The sequence below is a fragment of the Nerophis ophidion genome, linkage group LG20 (genome assembly GCF_033978795.1).
Source record: "Nerophis ophidion isolate RoL-2023_Sa linkage group LG20, RoL_Noph_v1.0, whole genome shotgun sequence".
NCBI classification, from domain to species: Eukaryota; Metazoa; Chordata; class Actinopteri; order Syngnathiformes; family Syngnathidae; genus Nerophis; species Nerophis ophidion.
Genome location: NC_084630.1, coordinates 18,647,765 through 18,675,640, shown reverse-complemented (window position 1 = coordinate 18,675,640; position 27,876 = coordinate 18,647,765). Strand labels below are relative to the sequence as shown.

At 45.6% G+C, this 27,876-nt stretch overlaps 1 protein-coding gene across 1 annotated transcript in view; it reads right to left on the bottom strand.

Moving 5' to 3' along the window:
* Positions 1-19,348: 19,348 nt before the first annotated feature.
* LOC133538821 (FERM and PDZ domain-containing protein 1) overlaps positions 19,349-27,876 on the bottom strand; it is a 161,517-nt gene continuing 152,989 nt past the window's right edge. The window contains exon 16 of the mRNA XM_061880636.1: positions 19,349-26,540. Within this exon, the coding sequence (XP_061736620.1) occupies positions 23,482-26,540 (3,059 nt within the window). The 3' untranslated portion in view covers positions 19,349-23,481. The remainder of the gene's footprint in view (positions 26,541-27,876) is intronic.

Below are 27,876 nucleotides of genomic sequence, written 5' to 3'. Positions count from 1 at the left end.
AAGTCCCCAGTGGCGGCAGGATTCTTCTTTGTGGGCAAGAAGGATGGATCTCTACGCCCGTGTATTGACTACCGTCAACTAAATAATATCACAATCAAGAACAAATACCCTCTCCCACTCCTGAGCTCTTCCTTTGAGCCCCTCGCGCCCGCCACAGTTTTTAGTAAATTGGATCTCCGCAACGCGTACCACCTGGTACGCATCAGGAAGGGGGATGAATGGAAGACAGCTTTCAACACACACCTGGGGCATTTCGAATACAGGGTGATGCCCTTCGGCCTAACGAATGCCCCGGCGGTTTTTCAGGCGCTGGTAAACGATGTACTGCGAGACATGCTAGACCAATTTGTTGTGGTGTACCTTGATGACATTCTCATTTTTTCAAAAACCCTACAGGAACACAAACACCATGTCCGACTGGTTCTGCAGCGCCTACTAGAGAACCGTCTGTTCGTCAAGGCCGAGAAGTGTGAGTTCCACAAATCCTCGGTTAACTTTCTCGATCATATTGTTCAAGAAGGTCTAAAAGCAAGATGGCGGCGCCCGGACGGGCTGCGACACTGCGGTGCTCTTGCTAAAGATGGAACATTTGGCGGAAATGCCGGACAGTTCTGCAGACTTCATGGCTGGCTCGCATCGTGGTCACTCCGTGATCACGTACGACCGCCAGACACTTCTGGATATGGACATATCGGGCCGTTTTGGACTGATAGACGCGGGCGTGCTAAACATGCTAACTAGCATGGGAATACATCGGCGGCTACATCCAGCGGCCTGTGAAGCAGGGGAGTCTAGTAGCAGCGGGGGCCGTCTACGGAGCAGACGCCAGCGGTGTGATCGGAAACGTGGATGCCGAGCGGGGCTTAAAACAAAGCAGAAGGCTAATCCCCACAGAACACCACTTCCCTCCATCCTGAAGACGGATTTAGATGAAAGATGCGAGACTACTGGTCTGGGTAAGGAGTCTGTTAAATTAGAACAAGTTTTTTCTGCTTTGAGTGTTTCAGAGTTGGACATGTGTTTTACCGAGGTGGCTAACTATGATGCGTACAGTTTATCAAAGCAACAAACAAACAATCGGAAAATCCCCGTTACTGAGGAGGCTAACCATGATGCATGCAGTTTATCAGAGCAACAATCAAACAATCGGAACATTCCCGTCGTATCAATTCCTAGATATGGTCGTAATTATACTGAATGCACTGGGCATAATAAACACAACATTATTAATATTGCTACTACGGATAATTTGATCAAAAATTCCCTAAAACAGCCCACTACCTATAATATAGGTTTTTTAAACATAAGATCATTGTCTCCCAAAACGTTGTTAGTTAATGATATCATCAGAGACAACAATCTTAACGTCATCGGTCTCAGCGAAACCTGGCTTAAACCAAACGACTTTTTTGCGCTAAATGAGGCATGTCCTCCTAACTTTACACATGCGCATATTGCCCGTCCGCTTAAAAGGGGTGGGGGGGTCGCACTAATATAAAACGAAAACTTTAACCTTAGTCCTAACATAAATAATAAATATAAATCGTTTGAGGTGCTTACTATGAGGTCTGTCACACCGCTGCCTCTACACCTGGCTGTTATCTACCGCCCCCCAGGGCCCTATTCGGACTTTATCAATGAATTCTCAGAGTTCGTTGCTGATCTAGTGACACACGCTGATAATATAATCATAATGGGGGACTTTGATATCCATATGAATACCTCATCGGACCCACCGTGCGTAGCGCTCCAGACTATAATTGATAGCTTTGGTCTCACACAAATAATAAATGAACCCACGCATCGCAACGGTAATACGATAGACCTAGTGCTTGTCAGGGGTATCACCGCTTCCAAAGTTACGATACTCCCATATACTAAAGTATTGTCCGATCATTACCTTATAAAATTCGAGGTTCAGACGCATGTTCGTCAAACTAATAATAATAATAACTGCTATAGCAGCCGCAACATTAATACGGCCACAACGACAACTCTTGCTGACCTACTGCCCTCGGTAATGGCACCATTCCCAAAATATGTGGGCTCTATTGATAACCTCACTAACAACTTTAACGACGCCCTGCGCGAAACCATTGATAACATAGCACCGCTAAAGTTAAAAAAGGCTCCAAAAAAGCGCACCCCGTGGTTTACAGAAGAAACTAGAGCTCAGAAATTATTATGCAGAAAGCTGGAACGCAAATGGCGCACAACTAAACTTGAGGTGCACCATCAAGCATGGAGTGATGGTTTAATAACTTATAAACGCATAATAATTAGCTAAAGCTAATTATTACTCAAATCTCATCCACCGTAATAAAAACGATCCTAAATTTTTGTTTAGTACGGTAGCATCGCTAACCCAACAAGGGACTCCTTCCAGTAGCTCCACCCACTCAGCTGATGACTTTATGCAATTCTTTAGTAAGAAAATTGAAGTCATTAGAAAGGAGATTAAAGACAATGCGTCCCAGCTACAACGGGGTTATAGTAACACTGACACGATGGTATATACGGCGGGTACTGCCCTCCAAAATAGTTTCTCTCGTTTTGAGGAAATAGCATTAGAGGAATTGTTACAACGTGTAAATGGAATAAAACAAACAACATGTTTACTTGACCCTCTTCCTGGGAAACTGATCAAGGAGCTCTTTGTATTATTAGGTCCATCAGTGCTAAATATTATAAACTTATCACTCTCCTCGGGCACTGTTCCCCTAGCATTCAAAAAAGCGGTTATTCATCCTCTTCTTAAAAGACCTAACCTCGATCCTGACCTCATGGTAAACTACCGACCGGTGTCTCACCTTCCCTTTATTTCAAAAATCCTCGAGAAAATTGTTGCGGAGCAGTTAAATGAACACTTAGCGTCTAACAATCTATGTGAAACCTTTCAATCCGGTTTCAGGGCAAATCACTCGACGGAGACAGCCCTCGCAAAAATGACTAATGATCTATTGCTAACGATGGATTCTGATGCGTCGTCTATGTTGCTGCTCCTCGATCTTAGCGCTGCTTTCGATACTGTCGATCATAATATTTTATTAGAACGTATCAAAACACGAATTGGTATGTCAGACTTAGCCTTGTCTTGGTTTAACTCTTATCTTACTGATAGGATGCAGTGTGTCTCCCATAACAATGTGACCTCGGAATACGTTAAGGTAACGTGTGGAGTTCCCCAGGGTTCGGTCCTTGGCCCTGCACTCTTCACCATCTACATGCTGCCGCTAGGTGACATCATACGCAAATACGGTGTTAGCTTTCACTGTTATGCTGATGACACCCAACTCTACATGCCCCTAAAGCTGACCAACATGCCGGATTGTAGTCAGCTGGAGGCGTGTCTTAATGAAATTAAACAATGGATGTCCGCTAACTTTTTGCAACTCAACGCCAAAAAAACGGAAATGCTGATTATCGGTCCTGCTAGACACCGAACTCTATTTAATAATACAACTCTAACATTTGACAACCAAACAATTAAACAAGGCGACACGGTAAAGAATCTGGGTATTATCTTCGACCCAACTCTCTCCTTTGAGGCACACATTGAAAGCGTTACTAAAACGGCCTTCTTTCATCTCCGCAATATCGCTAAAATTCGCTCCATTCTGTCCACTAAAGACGCTGAGATCATTATCCATGCGTTTGTTACGTCTCGCCTCGACTACTGTAACGTATTATTTTCGGGTCTCCCCATGTCTAGCATTAAAAGATTACAGTTGGTACAAAATGCGGCTGCTAGACTTTTGACAAGATCAAGAAAGTTTGATCACATTACGCCTGTACTGGCTCACCTGCACTGGCTTCCTGTGCACTTAAGATGTGACTTTAAGGTTTTACTACTTACGTATAAAATACTACACGGTCTAGCTCCATCCTATCTTGCCGATTGTATTGTACCATATGCCCCGGCAAGAAATCTGCGTTCAAAGGACTCCGGCTTATTAGTGATCCCCAAAGCCCAAAAAAAGTCTGCGGGCTGTAGAGCTTTTTCATTTCGGGCTCCAGTACTCTGGAATGCCCTCCCAGTAACAGTTCGAGATGCCACCTCAGTAGAAGCATTTAAGTCTCACCTTAAAACTAATTTGTATACTCTAGCCTTTAAATAGACTCCCTTTTTAGACCAGTTGATCTGCCGTTTCTTTTCTTTTTCTTCTATGTCCCACTCTCCTTTGTGGAGGGAGTCCGGTCCGATCCGGTGGCCATGTACTGCTCGCCTGTGTATCGGCTGGGGACATCTCTGCGCTGCTGATCAGCCTCCGCTTGGGATGGTTTCCTGCTGGCTCCGCTGTGAACGGGACTCTCGCTGCTGTGTTGGATCCGCTTTGGACTGGACTCTCGCGACTGTGTTGGATCCATTATGGATTGATCTTTCACAGTATCATGTTCTCATATGTTCTCATAGTCATCAGTATCACAGTATCATGTTCTCATAGTCATCATTGTCACCGACGTCCCACTGGGTCATTATTGTCACCGATGTCCCACTGGGTGTGAGTTTTCCTTGCCCTTATGTGGGCCTACCGAGGATGTCGTAGTGGTTTGTGCAGCCCTTTGAGACACTAGTGATTTAGGGCTATATAAGTAAACATTGATTGATTGATTGATTGAAGAAGGACACATCAAGGCGGACCCCAAAAAGGTAGAGGCGGTAACACAGTGGCCACAGCCCTCCACAAGGACGGAATTGAGACGTTTTCTGGGCTTCGCAGGATTCTACCGCCGCTTCATAAAGGACTTCAGTAAGGTGGCCGCCCCTCTCCATTCCCTCACTTCCACCCTCATCCCATTTCAATGGACCAAAGAAGCCAATGTGTCTTTCCAAAGGCTGAAGAGGAGCTTCACCTCTGCACCGGTTCTCGTCCACCCCGATCCTGATTGTCCATTTATCGTCGAGGTGGACGCATCAGATTCAGGCATCGGGGCGGTACTCTCCCAGCGTGCCCAGGGAAATAATGTCTTACATCCATGTGCATTTTTTTCCAGAAGACTCACGCCATCGGAGCGCAACTATGACGCAGGTAATCGAGAACTACTGGCAGTAGACGACGCTCTTTCTGAGTGGAGACACTGGCTGGAGGGGGCAAAGCATCCATTCCTGGTACTCACCGATCATCGCAACCTCATCCACATTCGTTCTGCCAAGAGACTTAATGACCGTCAGGCACGTTGGACACATTTTTTTAGTAGATTTGACTACACGCTCTCTTATAGACCAGGCTCCCGCAACACAAAAGCTGATGCCCTCTCCAGACAGTTCTCGGAGGAGACCATCAACACACCCTCAGCCGAACCCATTCTCCCCCCTGCCCGGGTGGTGGGGATGATCACCTGGGAGATTGAGGCACTGGTAAGAGCGGCACTTCTCAAAAACCCAGGTCCAGGTGGTGGACCCCCCAACAGACTGTTTGTTCCACCTGACCTTCGTTCCAAAGTACTAGACTGGGGTCACTCCAGTGTTTTCGCTTGCCACCCGGGGGTCCACCGCTCTCTATCTTTCATCCAACGCTCATTCTGGTGGCCATCTATGGAGACTGACACCAGAGAGTTCATCGCTGCTTGTTCCACGTGCGCTCGCAACAAGGCTTCCCACAGCCCTCCGGCGGGACTCTTACGCCCCCTACCCATTCCTGGTCGACCCTGGTCTCATATTGCTCTGGACTTTGTGACCGGATTCCCTGCTTCTCAAGGTAACACCATTATCGTAACCATAATCGATTGATTCTCTAAGGCTGCACATTTTGTCCCACTCCCCAAGCTTCCCTCCGCAACTGAGACTGCCGACTTGCTCATCCAACACGTGGTGAAACTCCATGGCATTCCCCAGGACATACTCTCTGACCGTGGCCCCCAGTTCACCTCCCGCGTGTGGCAGTCTTTCTGCAAAGGAATTGGTGCTACAGTCAGCCTCACCTCTGGATATCACCCACAGAGTAACGGACAAGCAGAGAGCCAACCAGGGGTTAGAGACAATGCTCCGCTGTGTTGCCGCCCGCCAACCCTCTCAATGGAGCAGATACTTACCCTGGGTGGAGTATGCCTTCAATTCCATGACCAGTTCCGCCACAGGTATGTCCCCTTTCGAGTGCTCTCTGGGCTACCAACCACCAATGTTGTCTCAGCAAGAGGTCGAGGCAGCGGTACCCTCCACTCGGGCCCACCTTAAACGCTGCCGAAAGGTCTGGAAGACTGCCCGGACTGCCTTAATGAGGACATCGGACAGGATGCGCCGCAACGCCGACCGGCACCGCATCCCGGCACCGTCCTATCAGCCCGGGCAGCAGGTGATGTTAAGGGCCAAAGACCTCCACCTCGAGGTACAGTCCTCTAAAATGGCACCCCGCTACGTGGGACCGTTCCCCATCAATGCCATAGTCAACCCTGCTGCCGTTCGTCTCTCTCTCCCATCTTCCATGAAGATCCACCCAGTTTTTCACGTGTCCCAAATCAAGCCTGTGTCCATCAGCCCTCTCTCACCCCCCACCCCTTCCCCCCCTCCTCCCAGGGTTCTCAAGAGCGGTGATCAGGTGTGGACAGTGAAGGAGATTCTCAGGGTTCGTCGACAGGGTAGGGGGTTGGTCTACCTGGTCGACTGGGAAGGCTATGGACCGGAGGACCGATCCTGGGTGCCAGCCTCCTACCTCGCGGACCCTTCTCTCCTTGAGGATTTTTACTGTGCCAATCCGGATGCACCCCATAGCTCGTCGGGAGTCTCGCATAAGGTGGGGGATCCTGTCACGGCTCGGACACACACACACGTGCGCAATCTGTCGGGAGCCGCGCTGCGCGCGTCATCCGGCGCGCCTCTGACCGCGCGCATGTCACTCAAACCGCGGCAGGCAGCTGCGCTCCATCTGTAATCAACGCAGCCGGCACTAATGAAAGAGAGGAGTACAAGAACCCCCGCCACCAGTGATCCTTTGCCAGAACGTAGCAACTGTACCGTAAGCTCGTCTCCAGCATCCTAGTTGAATTTTTGATCCTGATCTCTGTGCCTTTTTCCCATGCGTTAATTGTCGTGTCTTTCCTCACCCCGCAGCTCCCTGTGTGCGTTCCCGAGCCACGCTGTGTGTCGTGTGCCTTTTTGGATTCCCCTCGTCTTCCTGGTTTTCGATCCCTTGCTCGCCCCCGGACAAACGACGACTCTCTCCTGCCTCTCGACCACGCTTCCGCCTTGGACTTCCCTACCTGCCTTGCCTGCGCCTGACAGCTCAGCTCCTCTCAACACGCACCTCCAACACTTGCGGTAAATAACACCTCCCGTTAAATTCCACACATAGTATTGCACCCATTTCATCTTTGTTACATACCCATCAGATTTGACATACACATATATATATATATATAGAATAATATAGTATAATATTATATAATAATATATAATATACTTTTGTATAATATATTATATCAAATATTATATTATATAAATTATATTGAAATATTATTGTATAGATATATATTATATTATATATATATATATATATATATACATACAGCATTAGATATATCCTTGTTAAAATAAAGACGCCCCAGGCTATAAGCTTTTCCCAGTCTCTGTGCCGTCTCCTTCTCCCTGAAACCTTCACACACGGCCTAGCTCCATCCTATCTTGCCGATTGTATTGTACCATATGTCCCGGCAAGAAATCTGCGTTCAAAGGACTCCGGCTTATTAGTGATTCCCAGAGCCCAAAAAAAGTCTGCGGGCTATAGAGCGTTTTCATTTCGGGCTCCAATACTCTGGAATGCCCTCCCGGTAACAGTTCGAGATGCCACCTCAGTAGGAGCATTTAAGTCTCACCTTAAAACTCATTTGTATTCTCTAGCCTTTAAATAGACTCCCTTTTTAGACCACTTGATCTGCCGTTTCTTTTGTTTTTCTCCTATGTTCCACTCTCCCTTGTGGAGGGGGTCCGGTCCGATCCGGTGGCCATGTACTGCTTGCCTGGGTATTGGCTGGGGACATCTGCGCTGCTGATCCGCCTCCGCTTGGGATGGTTTCCTGCTGGCTCCCCTGTGAACGGGACTCTCGCTGCTGTGGTGGATCCGCTTTGGACTGGACTCTCGCGACTGTGTTGGACCCACTTTGGGTTGAACTCTCACAGTATCATGTTAGACCCGCTCGACATCCATTGCTTTCCTCCTCTCCGAGGTTCTCATAGTCATCATTGTCACCGACGTCCCACTGGGTGTGAGTTTTCCTTGCCCTTATGAGGGCCTACCGAGGATGTCGTAGTGGTTTGTGCAGCCCTTTGAGACACTAGTGATTTAGGGCTATATAAGTAAACATTGATTGATTGATTGTGATTTAGGGCTATATAAGTAAACATTGATTGATTGATTGACAATGATTTCCTCCTCAATATCAATAAGAACTGCTGCTACTATACCAATGAATATTACAACCAGAATATTATTACTAAGGGCAAATTATCAATTATCCGTTTTAATAATAGAAGCTTAAACAGGAATTTCAAGGACATCAAAGACTATTTACACACCTTTTCACAACCATTTAACATAATTGCAGTATCCGAAACTTGGATTAACAGTGAAAACGTGTCAAATTTTTAACTGGATGGTTATGACTTTATTAATATAAATAGACAAAACAAAGGGGGTGGAGGGGTGGCAATCTATGTGGATAACACCTTGAGATTTAAACGTCTGGATGATATGACAACTGTGGTTGATAACCTACTTGAATGTCTAACGGTTGAAAATTGTATGGAAAAAAGTAGAAATGTCATTATTAGTTGTATATACAGATCACCAGGTACACGCATTGCACATTTTACAGATTGGATGGAATGCCTGTTTTCAAAGAAGAGTAATGTTAATAAAGCTGTCTTCATTTGTGGAGACTTTAATATTGACCTATTAAATTCCAGTAAAAATAATGATATAGTTAATTTCATTGACACAATACACAGTATAAGTTTATATCCCAAAATCACCAGACCTAGTCGAATTTCATCCCACCCTGCCACTCTAATCAACAACATATTCACCAACGATATTGAAAATAAGACCGTATGTGGGCTATTGATCAAAGACATCACTGACCACCTCCCAGTTTTTCTGATATTTGATGGTAACTACAGGACAAAAAAATTAGAAAAGCCAACCCAATACAAAAGAACGAGATCAGAGGAATCCATTAGTTCATTTAAACATAATTTACTGGGGCAGAATTGGGATGTAATTTATGAAAATGGTGATGTTAATAGTGCTTACAATATATTCTTGAGAATATTTAGGTCATTATATGATAAAAATTGCCCAATAAAAGAATGTATCAGCAAAAGAAAGTATACTAATTGTCCTTGGAATACAAAGGGATTGCAAAATGCTTGCAAAAAGAAAAACACTCTTTACAATGAATTTATAAAGTTGATAACAAAAGAAGCAGAAAATTAATATAAAAAATATAAAAACAAGTTAACTAATATTATGAGGTCAAATAAGAGGGATTATTATAAGAAATTACTAGATGATAATAAAAATAACATCAAAGGAATATGGAACTTTTTATTATCATCTAGTAATTTCTTATTTCTTACCGGCTCTTACTGGATCGGTTTGCAGCCGAGTGTGAAGCGACCGGAATGAGTATCAGCACTTCCCAGTCCGAGTCCATGATTCTCGCCCGGAAAAGGGTGGAATGCCATCTCCGGGTTGGGGAGGAGACCCTGCCCCAAGTGGAGGAGTTCAAGTACCTAGGAGTCTTGTTCACGAGTGAGGGAAGAGTGGATCGTGAGATCGACAGGCGGATCGGTGCGGTGTCTTCAGTAATGTGGATGTTGTATCGATCCGTTGTGGTGAAGAAGGACCTGAGCCGGAAGGCAAAACTCTCAATTTACCGGTCGATCTACGTTCCCATCCTCACCTATGGTAATGAGCTTTGGGTCATGACCGAAAGGATAAGATCACGGGTACAAGCGGCTGAAATGAGTTTCCTCCGCTGTGTGGCGGGGCTCTCCCTTAGAGATAGGGTGAGAAGCTCTGCCATCCGGGAGGAACTCAAAGTAAAGCCGCTGCTCCTTCACATCGAGAGGAGCCAGATGAGGTGGTTCTGGCATCTGGTCAGGATGCCACCCGAACGCCTCCCTAGGGAGGTGTTTAGGGCACGTCCAATCGGTAGGAGGCCACGGGGAAGACCCAGGACACGTTGGGAAGACTATGTCTCCTGGCTTGCCTGGGAACGCCTCAGGATCCCCCGGGAAGAGCTAGACGAAGTGGCTGGGGAAAGGGAAGTCTGGGTTTCCCTGCTTAGGTTGTTGCCCCCGCAACCCGACCTCGGATAAGCGGAAGAAGATGGATGGAAAGATGGATGGAATATGGAATTTATTAAACAGTATTGTAAGAAACCGTACCACTTCAAATAACTATCCAATGTAGTTCATGAATGATGGTAAAGAAAATGATAATATTGAAGATGTGGCTAATGCCTTCAATAAATTCTTTGTAAGTATTGGACCCGAACTTGCAGCAAAAATCCCAGATCCACAGACAACTGGTAAAAATATGGAGGGATTGTTGGAGAAAAAATCTCAATTCTATGTTTTTAAATGCAGTGGGTGAAGAAGAAGTGTTGGACATTGTAAACAAATGAAAGAACAAAATGTCCACTGACTCCAATGACATTAGTATGGCATTGGTGAAAAATGCCATTACAGGAATATCAAAACCATTAACATATATCTGTAGTCTGTCATTTCAAACCGGCACATTTCCAAATGAAAAGAAAACAGCTAAAGTTATACCTCTGTTTAAAACTGGGAGCAAACACCACTTCACAAACTATAGACCCGTCTCTTTACTTCCACAATTCTCTAAAATATTAGAAAAACTATTCAATAACAGGTTAGAGACATTTATAGAAAAACATAATTTACTCCCTGACTGTCAATAGGGGTGTGGAGGAGGATTGTGATTAGCGCACCGTTGGAGTGTAAGTCAGCGACCCCGTCTGGGAGACTGGAGACAGTTCACCCTCAGACGGGGGCGTGGCATGTGCTGGCTGAGAGACACAGCTGTCAGACGATTAGTTGGCGCAGGTGGTACGTGTTAGACTAATCATCTGTTGTCCTTAACAGTGAGCGGCCAGGTGCAGGAGATGAGTTCAGACTGGAGAGACGGAGAAGTGAAGAGAACTGTACAAAAGTAAAACCTAGCTACTGAAAAGTGGCTATTGATCTGTATGCAAAGTGTGGCATTAAAACGTCTGTTAACCCGAGCAACTGGCTTCCAGCGGTCCTGTGTGAGTGTAAAGCTTACATTTGGCACCCAACTTAAACTTGACAGATGGAAGCAATGCAGGGGCAAATTGCGCAGCAAAGTCAGATCCTGCAAGCCATGACAGAGGGGGCCGGGGCAGGGGCTTCTCAGGAAGTCTCCTTGGCCCCCCAATGGCGCCCCGTGGATGATTTTCCACTCGAGCAGTCTCGAGATGACACTCTGCGCGCGACCTGGGACCAAGTGATTTCAATTGATGGGCAGCAGGTTCGCCCGGGGATAGCGCAGGATTTCCCTCACTTTGCATTGATTAGGGACAGATTGTACAGAGTGAGTCGCGACTCTCAGACAGGGGAGGAAATCACCCAATTGTCGCAAAATGATTTTCCAGGCGGGACATTTTAATCCCATGGGGTATGATAAGACACTTAATCGGATAATGGCCCGGTTCTATTGGCCGGGCATTCGAGCAGACGTGCGCCGCTGGTGCGCGGCCTGCCCGGATTGTCAGCTAGTCAACCCCGCGGCCACCCCTAGGGCTCCTTTGCGGCCATTACCAATCATAGAGGTCCCATTCGAACGTATTGGTATGGACCTTGTCGGACCATTTCATCCGAGCACCCAGGGATATCGCTCTGCGCTAGTCCTGGTGGATTACGCAACACGCTATCCCGAAGCAGTACCACTGCGCCCCATCTCTGCAAAGAGTGTAGCGCAGGCACTGTTTCGAGTTATCTCCCGAGTTGGAATCCCGAAATAGATTCTAACTGACCAGGGCACGTCCTTCATGTCACGCACGTTAAAGGAGCTGTACGGTTTATTGGGGATCAAGTCTATTCGGACTAGCATTTACCACCTGCAGACAGATGGGTTGGTGGAGCGGATGAAAAGAATTTTGAAATCCATGATCCCGAAGTTCGTACACGAGGACAAACCAAATTGGCATAATGGTTGGATCACCTGTTATTTGCAATGCGGGAGGTTCCCCAGGCCTAAACAGGATTTTCTCCATTTGAGCTATTGTTCGGCAGGAAGCCGCGTGGGGTACTGGACCTAGTAAAAGAAAGCTGGGAGGAAGGTCCAAGCCCCAGTAAAAATGAAATTCAGTACGTAATGGACTTGAGAGAAAAACTCCACACATTAGGGCACTTGTTACGTGATAATTTGCTCCAAGCTCAAGAACGTCAACAGCGCCTGTATAACAGGGGGGCGCAACTTAGACAATTTTCACCGGGAGAGAAAGTACTTGTGTTACTCCTAACATCCCGCTCCAAATTACTCGCCAAGTGGCAAGGACCCTTTGTGGTCACACTACGAGTAGGTGACTTGGATTACGAGGTCAGGCGGTCTGACCGGGGTGGAGCAACACAAATATACCACCTCAACCTACTAAAAGGTTGGAGGGAAGCGGAGCCCGTCTCCATGGTAACGGCAATAGCGGAGAACGAGGAGCTGGGGCCGGAGGTTCCCCCTTCCTCCAGGCCCTTCCTTCTCCGCTGTGATAATCATCTGACGCCATCACAGAAAGCGGATGTGGCCAATTTACAGCAACATTTTGCTGACGTGTTCTCCCCCATGCCAGGCTGCACGAACCTCACCCAAAATCACATAGAGGCGTGACGGTGAGATCTCGGCACTTTAGGCTACCCGAACACAAGCGCAAAGTAGTTCGGGAAGAATTAAAAGCCATGCTGGAATTGGGGGTGATAGAAGAGTCGATCCTTCCTTCTCTCGCCTCTGCCTGTCTCACTCCTTCTCTTGTTGCTCCTTTTAAACGTGCAGTCCTAATGCTCCTCAGGTGCGTCCAATTCCCAGTGCTGTTTGATTGGGCACTTTGGTTGTTAGGGGCAACCAGCTAAAAGGGGCAATGTCTTAAAATACCAGCAAAGTCCACAAGGAGTAAAAACATGCAATTAAACAAGACAAGGGTTCACGGTGGCAGAGGGGTTAGTGCGTCTGCCTCACAATACGAAGTTCCTGCAGTCCTGGGTTCAAATCCAGGCTCAGGATCTTCCTGTGTGGAGTTTGCATGTTCTCCCCGTGAATACGTGGGTTCCCTCCGGGTACTCCGGCTTCCTCCCACTTCCAAAGACATGCACCTGGGGATAGGTTGATTGGCAACACTAAAAATTGGCCCTAGTGTGTGAATGTGAGTGTGAATGTTGTCTGTCTATCTGTGTTGGCCCTGTGATGAGGTGGCGACTTGTCCAGGGTGTACCCCGCCTTCCGCCCGATTGTAGCTGAGATAGGCGCCAGCGCCCCCCGCGACCCCAAAAGGGAATAAGCGGTAGAAAATGGACGGATGGATGGATAAACAAGACAAATTCTAAAATTTAAAAACGTGCAATTCAAAATACAATCAAATTCTAAAATATAAAAACATGCAGTTCAAAATAGAATCAAATCCTAAAATATAAAAGCATGCAATTTAAAATCCACAGCAATAAAACACTATAAAACTTGCATGGCAATGAAACAAAAAATAAAATCCCCTACTTGTGTCCCATCACACACGTCATTGATATATCAATCAATCAATCAATGTTTACTTATATAGCCCTAAATCACTAGTGTCTCAAAGGGCTGCACAAACCACAACACAAACCACTACGACATCCTCGGTAGGCCCACATAAGGGCAAGGAAAACTCACACCCAATGGGATGTCGGTTACAATGATGACTATGAGAACCTTGGAGAGGACGAAAGCAATGGATGTCAAGCGGGTCTAACATGATACTGTGAAAGTTCAATCCATAATGGAGCCAACACAGCCGCGAGAGTCATATATATATATATATGTAGGTGTGGGAAAAAATCACAAGACTACTTCATCTCTACAGAACTGTTTCATGAGGGGTTCCCTCAATCATCAGGAGATTTTAATGGAAGCATTCACATACAATGGTTTATATAGGGCACAGAGTGGGTGGGTACAAGCAGGCGTAGGGTGTGTTTTTGTGGCTAAAGCTTTCCAACTCCATCTTTCTACCTTGACTTCTCCAATATTAATTGAACAAATTGCAAAAGATTCAGCAACACAGATCTCCAAAATATTGTGTAATTATGCGGTTAAAGCAGACGACTTTTAGCTGTGTGTGTGCGCAGCGCTCATATTTCCTAACAGCCCGTGACGTCAAGCGTACACTTATTTTCTTATTTAAACGGGGATAGCAGGTCCATTCCATGTGTCATACTTGATCATTTCGCGATATTGCCATATTTTTGCTGAAAGGATTTAGTAGAGAACATCCACGATAAAGTTTGCAACTTTCGGTCCTAAGAGAAAAGCCCTGCCTTTACCGGAAGTCGCAGACGATGACGTCACATGTGTGATGGCTCCTCACATATTCCCATTGATTTTAATGGGAGCCTCCAACAAAAACAGCTATTCAGACAGAGAAAACGACACTTTCCCCATTAATTTGAGCGAGGATGAAAGATTCATGTTTGAGGATATTGATTGCGACGAACTAGAAAAAAACAACAAAAAAACGCGATTGCATTGGGACGGATTCCGATGTTTTTAGACACATTTACTCGGATAATTCTGGGAAATCCCTTATCTTTCTATTGTGTTGCTAGTGTTTTAGTGAGTTTAACAGTACCTGATAGTCGGAGGTGTGTCTCCACGGGTGTCTTGACGCAGCTAGTTTCTCAGGAAAGACGACGGCAGCTGTATGGACGGCTCAAGCTCAGTAAGTGGCGACTTTTTACCACAATTTTTTCACCGAAACCTGCTGGTTGACATTCGGTTGGGATCCATGTTCGCTGTGATCCATAGGAAAGCTTCACCTCCGGGAATTATAAACAAGGAATCCCCGTGTGTTTGTGTGGCCAAAGGCTAAAGCTTCCCAACTCCATCTTTCTACTTTGACTCCTCCAATATTAATTGAACAAATTGCAAAAGATTCAGCAACACAGATGTCCAAAATACTGTGTAATTATGCGGTTAAAGCAGACGACTTTTAGCTGTGTGTGTGCGCAGCGCTCATATTTCCTAACAGCCCGTGACGTCAAGCATACACGTCATCATTACAAGATGTTTTCAAGAAAAAACTCAATTTAAAATTGCAATTTAGTAAACTAAAAAGGCCGTATTGGCATGTGTTGCAATGTTAATATTTCATCATTGATATGTAAACTATCAGACTGCGTGGTGGGTAGTAGTGGGTTTCAGAAGGCCTTTAAGTGAGCAAGAGCAAATACCATTGGGTCTATTTTGCCCCAAAGCCACTGTGGAGAGGGGCGTGTTCCATGAAGCAGCCAACAGGTGAGTGGATACCTCAGCTGGAACGAGTTATCTAATCACCTGTTCCCTTTATTAGCAGTGCTGGAGACCATGAAGCGAGAGGAAGCAAGAGAGACGAGCGAGAACGACAAACGAGCGAGGAGCGGACAGCTGAAAAGCTGCAGAGACTGAACACTTGCATGTATGACGAAAATAAAACTGTGTCAAACCTGCATCCTGAGACCTGTGTGGTACTGTTGGCCGAAGAAACCCGTGGCAGGCGAAGGAAACTTCCACAATTGGCACCCAACTCGAACCGACCACAAGAATGTCCACCGCAACAACCCTGGAGGCGTTCGGGCAAGCGCTGGCCGAGGTGTCGGCAGCGAGCCAGCAGCGGACACAACTGTTACAACTCCTAATAGACAGAGCCACGGTAGGAGCAGCAGCCAACATGCAGCGAATGGGGGAGGCAGAAGATCCCCACACGTTTCTGGACGTTTTCGAGGCCACAGCGACCTCTTGCAGATGGCCGCAAGGAGAGTGGGAAGTGAAGCTGCTGCCGCTACTGGTGGGGGAGGCGCAGCGGGCGGCGTTGAGTCTCCCGTCAGCCGCCCGGATGCAGTACGCAAACTTGCGCCACGCCATCCTGGATCGGGTCGGCAGCAGCCCGGAGGATCACAGAAGGAAGTTCCGGGCAATGAAGTTGGGCCAAGAGGACCGCCCTTTCGTCCTGGCGCAGCAGATGCGAGATGCAGCGGCCCGGTGGCTCCAGCCAAACGGGCGGGATCCTGGAGTGGTGGAGGGAATACTGCTGGAGCAGTTCGTTGACGCCCTCCCGCTCAAGACAGCAGCATGGGTTAGGTACCATCGCCCTGCCGACGTGAAAGGAGCGGTGACACTGGCCGAGGACCACCTAGCGGTCCAGAGGGAAGTGACCACGAAAGCAGCCGAAAAGCCCCTTCCCAGCACTTCGCCGACGACTCACGCCACCAGACGGGATGACTCTGGAAGCATGGAGCAGCGCCCTCACCTGGCCGGAGGACCTGGAAGCATGGAGCAGGTCCCCTCCTCGAACGATCAACACACACACACACACACACACACACACACACATCCAACAAGGGAGGGGGGGGGGGGGGACCGGGGATATAATCCACTATCTCCTTGTCAGTTTCAGGGTACCAGCGCTGTCCAGAGAGGGCTTCCCGCACAGAGTGCGCATCAGACACCCGGGCCGGTGTGCTGGGGTTGCGGTCAACCCGGTCACATTCGCCGGAAGTGCTCCTTAATGGAGGTAGGGAATGTGATGCGGGTTGTCGGGGTCCCAGCACCCGCCCCCGATCCGGGGAGACGTACTGTGTCCCTGTAAGAATACAAGGGAGTACATACCGGGCGATGGTGGATTCGGGCTGTAAACAGTCCATGATGCACCAAAACCTGGTTCGACCTGGGGTGTTGAGGCAGGCGACACTGAGAAGAATTAGGTGTATTCATGGGGATGTGCACGAGTACCCGATTGTGCCAGTGGAAATTTGGTATGGGGGTCAAAAGCATAATGTCAAGGTTGCCGCAAGCGCGCACCTTACGCATCCCATAATTTTAGGAACAATTTGGCCGGGGTTTATACCAGTTCGTGACGCTCCCGTTCGGGTTGTTCGGTGCGCCTGCCACGTTCCAGCGCCTCATGGACCGAGTGCTGCGACCCCACGCTGCATACGCGGCTGCCTACCTGGATGATGTTATCATCCAGAGTAGCAGCTGGGAAGATTACCTTCAGCGGGTGGGGGCGGTGCTCGAGTCCTTGAGGCGGGCGGGGCTCACCGCCAACCCGGCGAAGTGGGCGGTTGGCTGGAGGGAGGTACAGTATCTGGAGTACCACTTGGGGGGGGGGGAGGCTGCAGCTGCAGGTTGACAAGACGGCGGCGATAGCGGCCTGTCTACCCCCCCAAGACTAAAAAAGAGGTGAGGCAGTTTTTCGGACTGGCGGGCTACTACCGTCGATTTATTCCCCGGTTTGCGCACCTGACCAGCCCACTGATGGACCTCACCCGAAAGGGTGCTCCAGACCTGGTCCAGTGGACGGAGCGGTGCCAGCAAGTGTTTGAGGAGGTAAAGAAAGCACTCTGTGAGGAGCCAGTACTGCACATGCCAAATTTTAACATCCCTTTCTGTCTGCAGGCGGACACGTCGGGCACGGCACTGGGGGCGGTTTTTACCCAGCAGGTGGAGGGCGTCGATCGCCCGATACTTTACATCAGCCGGAAATTGTCGGAAAGGGAGACGAGGTACAGTACGGTGGAGAGGGAGTGCCTCGCCATCCGATGGGCGGTATTCAGTCTCTGCTCGGATCACAAACCTCTCCAGTGGCTCCACCGTATGAAGGACGCCAATGCGCGGATCACCCGGTGGTATCTCGCATTACAACCATACAATTTCCGGGTGGTCCACAGGCCGGGGGCGCAGATGGCTGTGGCCGACTTCCTCTCTCGCCCTGCTATTGGGGGTGGGGGGGGGGGGGGGGGCGGACGGTTGCCCGGCCTGTGTCTGGCGGTAGAGGCATGTGGAGAGGGGCGTGTTCCACGCGTCCCCTGCGACAAATGAGCGAGGAGCGGACAGCTGAAAAGCTGGAGAGACTGAACACTTGCATGTATGAAGAAAATAAAACTGTGTCAAACCTGCATCCTGAGACCTGTGTGGTACTGTTGGCCGAAGAAACCCGTGGCAGGCGAAGGAAACTTCCACAGCCAGCCTGTCTCAAATAAAATGCAGATGGGAATAGATTGTTTGAATGTGTTGTTTCTGGATGGTTACACACCGCAGGTAACCAAAACTGCCTTTTGTTTAAAGTCTCATAAGATCCATGCCACTGCGTCTTCACTAATTTCTCTCCTTTTTTTCTGTCAATACTTTAGGATTGTTTTCATGTTAAATAGAAAGCGGTTTGACGGCGCACACTGCAGGTGAAAAAGAGGGCTTCGGCTGTGAATCTAATAAAGACTGCGTGTTTCTGCAAGTAAAAAAAAAAAAAAAAATTGAAGCGATGTAGTACTCCTCTGCGTTGTGTTTTTCCCCAAAAGACGACACCCAGTCATTCTTCCGACTCAAACATGGTTTATTCTGGTGAAAACAATCATAGTGAGTCTCCAATCAGCCTTCTCTTTATATTTACAAACCTGTACAGAAATGAAACAAAACAAAACTTAACATATATACCGTATTTCCTTGAAAAGCAGCCGGGGCGCTAATTAATTTAAAACCTCTTCTAACTCCTGCGCTTATTCGAGGCATGCGGTAAAAGTAAGCAGGCGCTAATAATTTTAAAACCTCTTCTCACCCCTGCGCTTACCAATGGCATGCAGTAAAATATTGAGTGTGATTAAAACAATAATAATATAAAAAAATTATTCCGCGGGCCGGTGGTTGGGGACCACTGTTCTACAACATGTCATCGCGCCCACCTTTACGCCAGGCTATCTGCGTGCCAGTAGGACGCATGCATTTTGCTACTTCTCATACGAGATTGCAATGCATACTTGGTCAACAGCCATACCTTTTACACTGAAGGTTGTGATATAAACAACTTTAACACTCCTACTAATATGCGCCACACTCTGTGAACCCACACCAAACAAGAATAACAAACAAATTTCTGGAGAACATTGGCTCTGTAACATTATAAACACAACATAAGAATTACCCAGAATTCCAATGCATCCATGACTCTTGCCTATATTATACACGCGCCCCCAACCCCGCCCACCTCAACCGACGCACGGAGAGGGGGGTGGGGGGGGTTGGTGCTAGCGGGTGTATAATATAGCCAAGAGTCATGGATGCATTGGAATTCTGGGTAATTCTTATGTTGCGTTTATAATGTGTTACAGAGCCAATGTTCTCCAGAAATGTGTTTGTTATTCTTGGGGCGGCATAGCTCGGTTAGTAGAGTGCCCGTGCCAGCAACTTGAGGGTTGCAGGTTCGATTCCCGCTTCCGCCATCCTAGTCACTGTCGTTGTGTCCTTGGGCAAGACACTTTACCCACCTGCTCCCAGTGCCACCCACACTGGTTTAAATGTAACTTACATATTGGGTTTCACTATGTAAAGCGCTTTGAGTCACTAGAGAAAAGCGCTATATAAATATAATTCACTTCACTTCTTGTTTGGTGTGGGTTCACAGAGTGTGGCGCATATTAGTAAGAGTGTTAAAGTTGTTTTATATCACAACCATCAGTGTGTTCTGTATGGCTGTGGAACAAGACCCCTGGTTTACACATAGTGAAATAAAAGAAAAACTCCTCCACCATTTTGAAAATGACGGCAGGGGAAGCGTGACTCGCGACGTCACGAATTTGACCCGGCGGTAAAAGTAAGCATGCGCTTATAAATTTGGGGAGCAACTTTTACCTGGCAGTAATTCAAGGCAGGCACATATTACATGCCCGGCGGCTATTCAAGAAAATATGGTATCTCTCTTTTAGGCCTACAGCTAAGTAGCCTGCTAATAAGTTAGCTCAGGGGTGTCAAACTCAAATACAGAGTGGACCAAAATTCTAAACTGAACAAAGCAGCGAACCAGTTGAAAAACTTAACGTTTTAATAGGGACCCAAACAAGTTTTGCATTGAATATTGAACAAGCAAGGCTTTTATAACTTTATAGTGACATGCAAAATCGAGTTTTGTTGGTAGCGGGGGTGTATATTGTAGCGCCCCGGAAGAGTTAGTGCTGCAAGGGGTTCTGGGTATTTGTTCTGTTGTGTTACGGTGCGGATGTTCTCCCGAAATGTGTTTGTCATTCTTGTTTGGTGTGGGTTCACAGTGTGGTATAACAGTGTTAAAGTTGTTAATAAGGCCACCCTCAGTGTGACCTGTATGGCTGTTGAGCAAGTATGCGATGCATATGAAATTACACGGCGCGGGCCAGAGTTTGACACCCATGAGTTAGCTGAAAGCTATTTGACGGAGCGCCAGAGAGCACAACTTAGCGTCACGTGGAAGACAACAGACTGACGACTCACACGGGTCTCAGTCTCGATATCTGCTGTGACATGTGACGTTCAATGACCATAAAAAATATAGGAAATCACAGTACTGAACTTAGAATAATACAATTTGCAAAATAGTCACATTACATAATCTGTAAATGTATTAAATTACATAAAATGACATCAAACAAGAACAGTAGTAAGACAGTAAGCAATTGAGATCATAAATCTGTTACACTTGCCCACAAAGTGCAAGTCAATTGACAAAAAAAGATGAATGGTTTAGAGTAACAACCACAGCTGGAGGTAGAAGAAAACGAGAACTACTGAACTCACGGCATCAGTCTTTCCTCAATCAGACCAAACGTGAAGAAAATACGGGGAATGTGTTTGCATAGGCGACGTTTGCTAAATTGCAAACAACCTTCGTTTTGCAACGCTAGTCTTTTTTTTTCTTTCTTTTGTAAAAATAATATTTCAGAAGTCATCACTAAAAGTTTTCATAAAAAATAGATAAGCAGCGCTACAGTAGAAAATAAAGCATTGAACCAAACCTTCTGCGATCCTAAAAAAACAGTTACCGTATTTTTCGGACTATAAGTCGCAGTTTTTTTTCATAGTTTGGCCGGGGGGTGCGACTTATTCTCGGGAGCGACTTATGTGTGAAATTACCGTAAAATATCAAATAATATTATTTAGCTCATTCACGTAAGAGACTAGACGTATAAGATTTCATAGGATTTATCGATTAGGAGTGACAGATTGTTTGGTAAAGGTATAGCATGTTCTATATCAGTGGTTCTTAACCTGGGTTCGATCGAACTCTAGGGGGTTCGGTGAGTCGACCTCAGGGGTTCGGCGCATTCGACTTATCATGTAAATAAAAAGTTCTCCCTACCAGCGTATTATGGATACCCCCAAACAATGTTCCCTCTAATTTTCCATCTGATTTGCAGGTTGTTGGATTGATCGATTTGAAACTTTTACTAGCAGATTGAAAAGGAAGAGAATACATTATATGAAACAGTACAGTTTACACCAGGGGTCACCAGGTAGCCCGTAAGGACCAAATGAGTCACCCGCTGGCCTGTTCTAAAAATAGCTCAAATAGCAGCACTTACCAGTGAGCTGCCTGTATTTTTTCAATTGTATTTATTTACTAGCAAGCTGGTTTCGCTTTGCTCGACATTTTTAATTCTAAGAGACAAAACTCAAATAGAATTTGAAAATCCAAGAAAATATTTTAAAGACTTGGTCTTCACTTGTTTAAATAAATTATTTTATTTTTTTGACTTTGCTTCTTATAACTTTCAGAAAGACAATTTTAGAGAAAAAATACAACCTTAAAAATGATTTTTAAACCTTTTTACCTTTTAAATTCCTTCCTCTTCTTTCCTGACAATTTAAATCAATGTTCAAGTATTTTTCTGTTATTATTGTAAAGAATAATAAATACGTTTTAATTTAATTCTTCATTTTAGCTTCTGTTTTTTCGACGAAGAATATTTGTGAATTTTTTATTCAAACTTATCATGATTACAATTGAAAAATATTATTCTGGTAAATCGTGAAAAGCTGTAGAATCAAATTTAATCTTATTTCAAAGTGTTTTGAATTTCTTTTAAGAAAAATGTCTAGAAAATCTAGAAGAAATTTTGATTGTCTTTGTTAGAAATATAGCTTGGTCCAATTTGTTATATATTCTAACAAAGTGCAGATTGGATTTAAAACATGTCATCAAAATTCTAAAATTAATCTTAATCTATAAAAATTACTAATGATGTTCTATAAATTATTTTTTTAATTTTTTCAAAAAGATTCGAATTAGCTAGTTTTTCCTCTTAATTCCTTTCGACGGAATGACAGACAGAAATACCAATTTTTTTTTATATATATATGTAGATTTATTCATTAAAGGTAAATTGAGGAAATTGGTTATTTCTGGCAATTTATTTAAGTGTGTATCAAACTGGTAGCCCTTCGCATTAATCAGTACCCAAGAAGTAGCTCTATGTTTCAAAAAGGTTGGTGACCCCTGGTTTACACAGTTTAGTACATATTCCGTACAGTTGACCACTAAATGGTAACACCCAAATACGTTTCTCAACTTGTTTCAATCGGAGTGAGTTCATGCACTGTGTTGGTTTTGTTCTTTGAACAAGGTGATGTTCATGCATGGTTCATCTTGTGCACCAGTAAAAAACATATAGCTTTTTCTTGTATATGGAAAAAAAAAAAAATATATATATATATATATATATATATATATTTTTTTTTTCGTTTTACTAAAGAAGGGTTCGGTGAACGCGTATATGAAATTGGTGGGGTTCGGTACCCCCAACAAGGTTAAGAACCACTGTTCTATATGTTATAGTTGTTTGAATGACTCTTACCATAATATGTTAGGTTAACATAGCAGCCACCTTCTCAGTTGCTTATTTATGCCTCATATAACGTACACTTATTCACTCTATTGTTCACTATTCTTTATTTATTTTAAATTGCCTTTCAAATGTCTATTCTTGGTGTTGGATTTTATCAAATAAATTTACCCCCAAAATGCGACTTATACTCCAGTGCGACTTATATATGATGTTTTTCTTCTTTATTATGCATTTTCGGCAGGTGCGACTTATACTCCGAAAAATACGGGATGCAATATTTTGTAAATAATTAATGGTATTGTTTAATGTTCTATTTTAAACTTCGGAACAGAAACTAAAGGCTCACCACTGTCGCAAGCCAAAACTCCTGAGACTCAGTCTGTAAACAATAACATTTACATTACGATATTTTCTTTGATTCCACATTTCGTGCCGACGTCGTCGTAACGTTCTTAACTCTAACATTTGCTGAACATCATACACGATACATTCAAGCAGGCTTGCTTAAGCAACTTGCAGTTTGGTTACTGGATGGACCAAATTGGTCTTGCACGTGTTAATAGCCGGTAAACACATGCACATTACCACTCCATCGACATGCCAGCTGAGATTTTGCACCACAGGCTGTCCCTCCTTCACAGTTCTGTGAGAGTACGGAAGACCTGAGTGAGGCAGAAAACGGAGGCAGTGAGTGCGGTGCATTGTTTAGCTAGCAGCTTGGTGCTCAGGTCATGGCAGCTACGATTGCTGCCGGCACGCTCTGCTGCCAGACACAAGTCCCTGAAAGAGCGAGCAACATCCACCAGACCCGCGACAGCTTCGGCATTCCTCCGCTCACATCTGTCGCAACCAGAAAACCACATGCATATGCCCGCTAACTCCACCAAGGTACGAAAACTGTCCGCCAACGAACTGAGCATTTCCTCAGGATTTTGGTCAACACCCACCACCTTTTGGCAGCATGTGGTGAGCCGCCTTGCTTCAGTTTGGAGTACCTGCTTGTTCTCTGTGAAGTGGGATGCACAAGTATCCCTTGGATGGTGACCTCTTAGACCGTCAACAGAACGGTCAACACCAGTTTTTTCCAAGACAGAAAAGAGCTTGTCTACATCCGCACAGAGAACTTGGAATCCAGTGGGTGGTTTGGGGTAACGTTGGTTTCCTAGTTGATTGATAGCGTCTTTTTGTGTTTTAGAGTGCGCACAAACGTCAATGAGTGGTGAGAGGAGGGGACCGAGCTCAGACGTTGGCGGGGAGAACAGAATGGTGGGTGGAAATGAGGCAGGGTGAGCAGAAGAGGATGTCGGAAGATATGAAACGGAAGGATCAGTCATGAGAGGATCTAACCTGGAACTTGGGGTCACACTACTGCCTTTGCATGAGAACTCGTAGATGGTCATCTCCTCATCAAAGCTGCCCTCCCTGCTAAAGCAGTCGGTGTAGATAGTTGAACAACCACATGCATCCTTGTTCAACCCCTCCACTACTGACTCACACCTAGAGGTCAGTATAGAAGTGCACCCTATCTCATGTTTCAAGTTTAAAGTAGTCCCTTCCTTTGATGATACCTCTGGGTTCTCACCGGCAGAAGAGAGTGGGCGCAATGAGTCCATGTTCTGTTCTGGGGGCCTATGTTGACCTATTAGGTCTGGTGTGTCACGTATTTGTTCTTTTTGTGACTGACCATGCATTTTTTCCAGCCCATTTAGGTTTTGAGGAGGGGTGTTGGTTATCTGAGACCTTAGTTTATAAACTGGAATACTTTCAGTTGGAATTGTACCTTCAATATTTGATCTTGGGGCGTCTTTTACAGGACCAGGTGTGGGCATTGTCAGACCTGGAAGGCTTACCATTATGGAACCTGGAGGCTGTGTTATTGGTCCTGGTGTATCGTTGGATTCGAGCAGCAATAGGGAATTTCTTTGTTGTGGTTGAGGTTCATTCTGGACGGGCAAGGATATTGTAACATCATCAGCCAACATCTCTCGTGTTTCTGTCCCTTCTGGTACTAAGTCAGAGTTGTTGGCTGTATCAACAGAAAACTCCCCCTCTTGATCTGATCCAGTAACAGTATCTGAATCGTCAGACTCCACTGCCTCTATTGTATCTTTGATTTTCAGGACATCATTAGCATCAACCATTTTGTGCATGATGCCATTGTTCACAGAACATTGGGCCTCATTCTCCAACCCATTTTGGTTAAGAGATTCTTTAGAGTGTGATAAAAACATGGGCAACTTTTGAATAGTTCCTCTAAGTCTGGAGGCGGACAAACGGCCCATGATGCTTGGGGAACAGGACTGATAGAGGAAATGAGTCGGTGACGGGGACCCTTTGGCAAGATTGTAAATCATGGCGGTGTTAGTTTGAAGTGAACAATTACCTGAATAGGATTCTTCTCTGGTTTCATGCACAGTTTGAGTCACATATAAAGCATTCGAACCTTCAGTTATCAATCCAGGCCCTGAATTAAATCGTGGAGAACCATCACTTATTGCAGCGCCAAGCTTTGCTGTGATGGAGTTGACAGTGTGGGTGTATTCAGATTGAGCACAAATTGTGGACTTTTCAGCGATGGTATTTTTAGGGCATTCACTTCTCATTTGAGATGTACTTCCTGTAGATGGATGCACACTTATGCTCCTGCTCTTTAGAGTCCTCCGATCATCTGTGTCAACATATTTCCCAATAGAGGCATCCATTACTTCATCAGCTTCAAGAGCTTTATCAGAATCGGTGCTCTTTGTAACCTCACCACTGGTATTACTCACAGAACAAACCGCAACGGTAGCTTCACCTCCGTTGCTTGTCATTTCTGAATTTAACTGAGAGTTGTTGACTGAATTTAATTGTTCATCAGAGTTGAATGAGAATATCTTGCTGGATGTCCCTGTACTGTGACTTTGTAATCCGGGACGAACCAGCTCTGGAGGAAGAGGGGATGGCGTTGAACATGATGAAGGCACTAAGTCCTGAACCTGGGTTTGTGTGTTTTGAGCAGTAAGGTTGACACTCTTTGCATTCAACTCTGCCGATGTGTTATCTTCGAGTGTCACAAATGGCTCTGTCTCATCTTCGGATTTTCTTTCCTTCATTCCGTCCTGGTAACCCCCTTCTTCCTTTCCATCACTTCTACAATCAACACTCTCCCTTCCATCCGGGTCAACTCGGTATCGCACAACATTGATGGATATATTTAATGTCTTAAGTGCGTCTGAGACAGATTTGGATTCCATTGCCTCAGGTTCCATCTCCATTTCTTGTTTCCTGTTCCTGGTGGGGGCCAGAGGGTCTTCCGTTTGGTCACCGGGTACAATATTAGTCAAACAGCGTGGTCCATTAGTGAGCAGAATAGGTTTCGACTCAAGCTGTGCTGGTTCCCCTTCAGAGTAACTCAGAGGGTAGGACTCAGTAGGACTAAGATTTAGTGTTTGTTCTGAAGGTTCATAAGAACCCGATTCTGCCATAAGGTTTTTACTCAACCTAGAACAGAACAAATCCTGCACTGATGCTACATTAGGATCCGGATGGGATATTTTGTAGGTGTGAGCTTTTTTCATCAAAGGATAATGTGAACCATCTCTTTTTCTGGATCCAACTTCCTTGTTCCCTTGTCTCTCTTTCTTGTTTGCATCTGGTACAGAGACTCTGAAGTCACCAAGACTGAGCGTGCTGAAAATCTCACCACAATCATCTATAAAGGAAAAAAAAGTAATCAATATAGAGGAATACATCAATTTACCGTTTCTAATATCTGTATACTGACTCTGTACAAAGTCGTCATGCACATTGAGCACTCAAACACGTAGCTGTGACAAAATAAGTCATTTTTATTATATTCGTCCATCCATTTTCTACTGCTTATCCCTTTCGGTGTCGCGGGGGGTGCTGGAGCCTATCTCAGCTGCAATCGGGCGGAAGGCGGGGTACACCCTGGACAAGTCGCCACCTCATCACAGGGCCAGCACAGATAGACAGACAACATTTCAAATAACTAGATTTAACAATTATAGCATAATTGTAAATTATGATTGATTAGTGGATGGATGGTTGGTGGAATCATAGTAATATCAAAAATATCTTTAAATAGTGTTTGTGTGCCAAAACCAAGCAAAAATGTGAAGGAGAGAGCTGTCATATTGTGTACTGATCATGCATTAGTTGATATCAACCACTAGATGGCAGCAAATCATTTAGTCTTCAATGTTAACAAGACACAACCAGTCAAACTGCAGTAGGGGTTAGTGCATGTGCCTCACAATACGAAGGTCCTGGGTTCGATCCTGGGCTCGGGATCTTTCTGTTTGGGGTTTGGACGATGTGGGTTTCCTTTGGGTACTCCAGCTTCCTACCACCCCCAAAGACATGCACCTGGGGATAGGATTATTGGCAATACTAAATTGGCCCTAGTGTGTGAATGTTGTCTGTCTATCTGTGATGGCCCTGTGATGAGGTGGCGACCTGTCCAGGGTGTACACCGCCTTCCGCCTGCATGCAGCTGAGATAGGCTCAAGGACCCCCTGCGACCCCGAAAGGGACAAGCGGTAGAAAATTGATGGCTCGATGGACCAGTCAAAGTACTGTAATACTGCCGACTAATGTAATGATTGGCAACTACCAATAAGGAGCCGGGACACCTTACTGCTTAAAGTAAAACGATGGGGGGTATGCCACAAACCAAGTGGAACAAATAGTACTAAAATCAAAGACGTGGGATGTTGCACACTTAAACATTTTGACTGACTTTAAAACATAAATGCATATGTTTTAATATGTTTCTCTGCAATTCAAAATGGAAAAACTAGTTTAGAATTGATACGACAGCAGAAAAACTGTCTAATTAAAAAATCCCTCCATCCCTTTTCTACCGCTTGTCCCATATGAGGGTGCGGGGGGTATTAGAGTCCATGCCAGCTGCACACAGGCGCAAGGCGGGGTACACCCTGGACAAGTCACCAACCCCATCACAGGGGCAACACAGATAGACAACATTCACACTAAAATTAATTCACTAGGGCCGATTTAGTGTT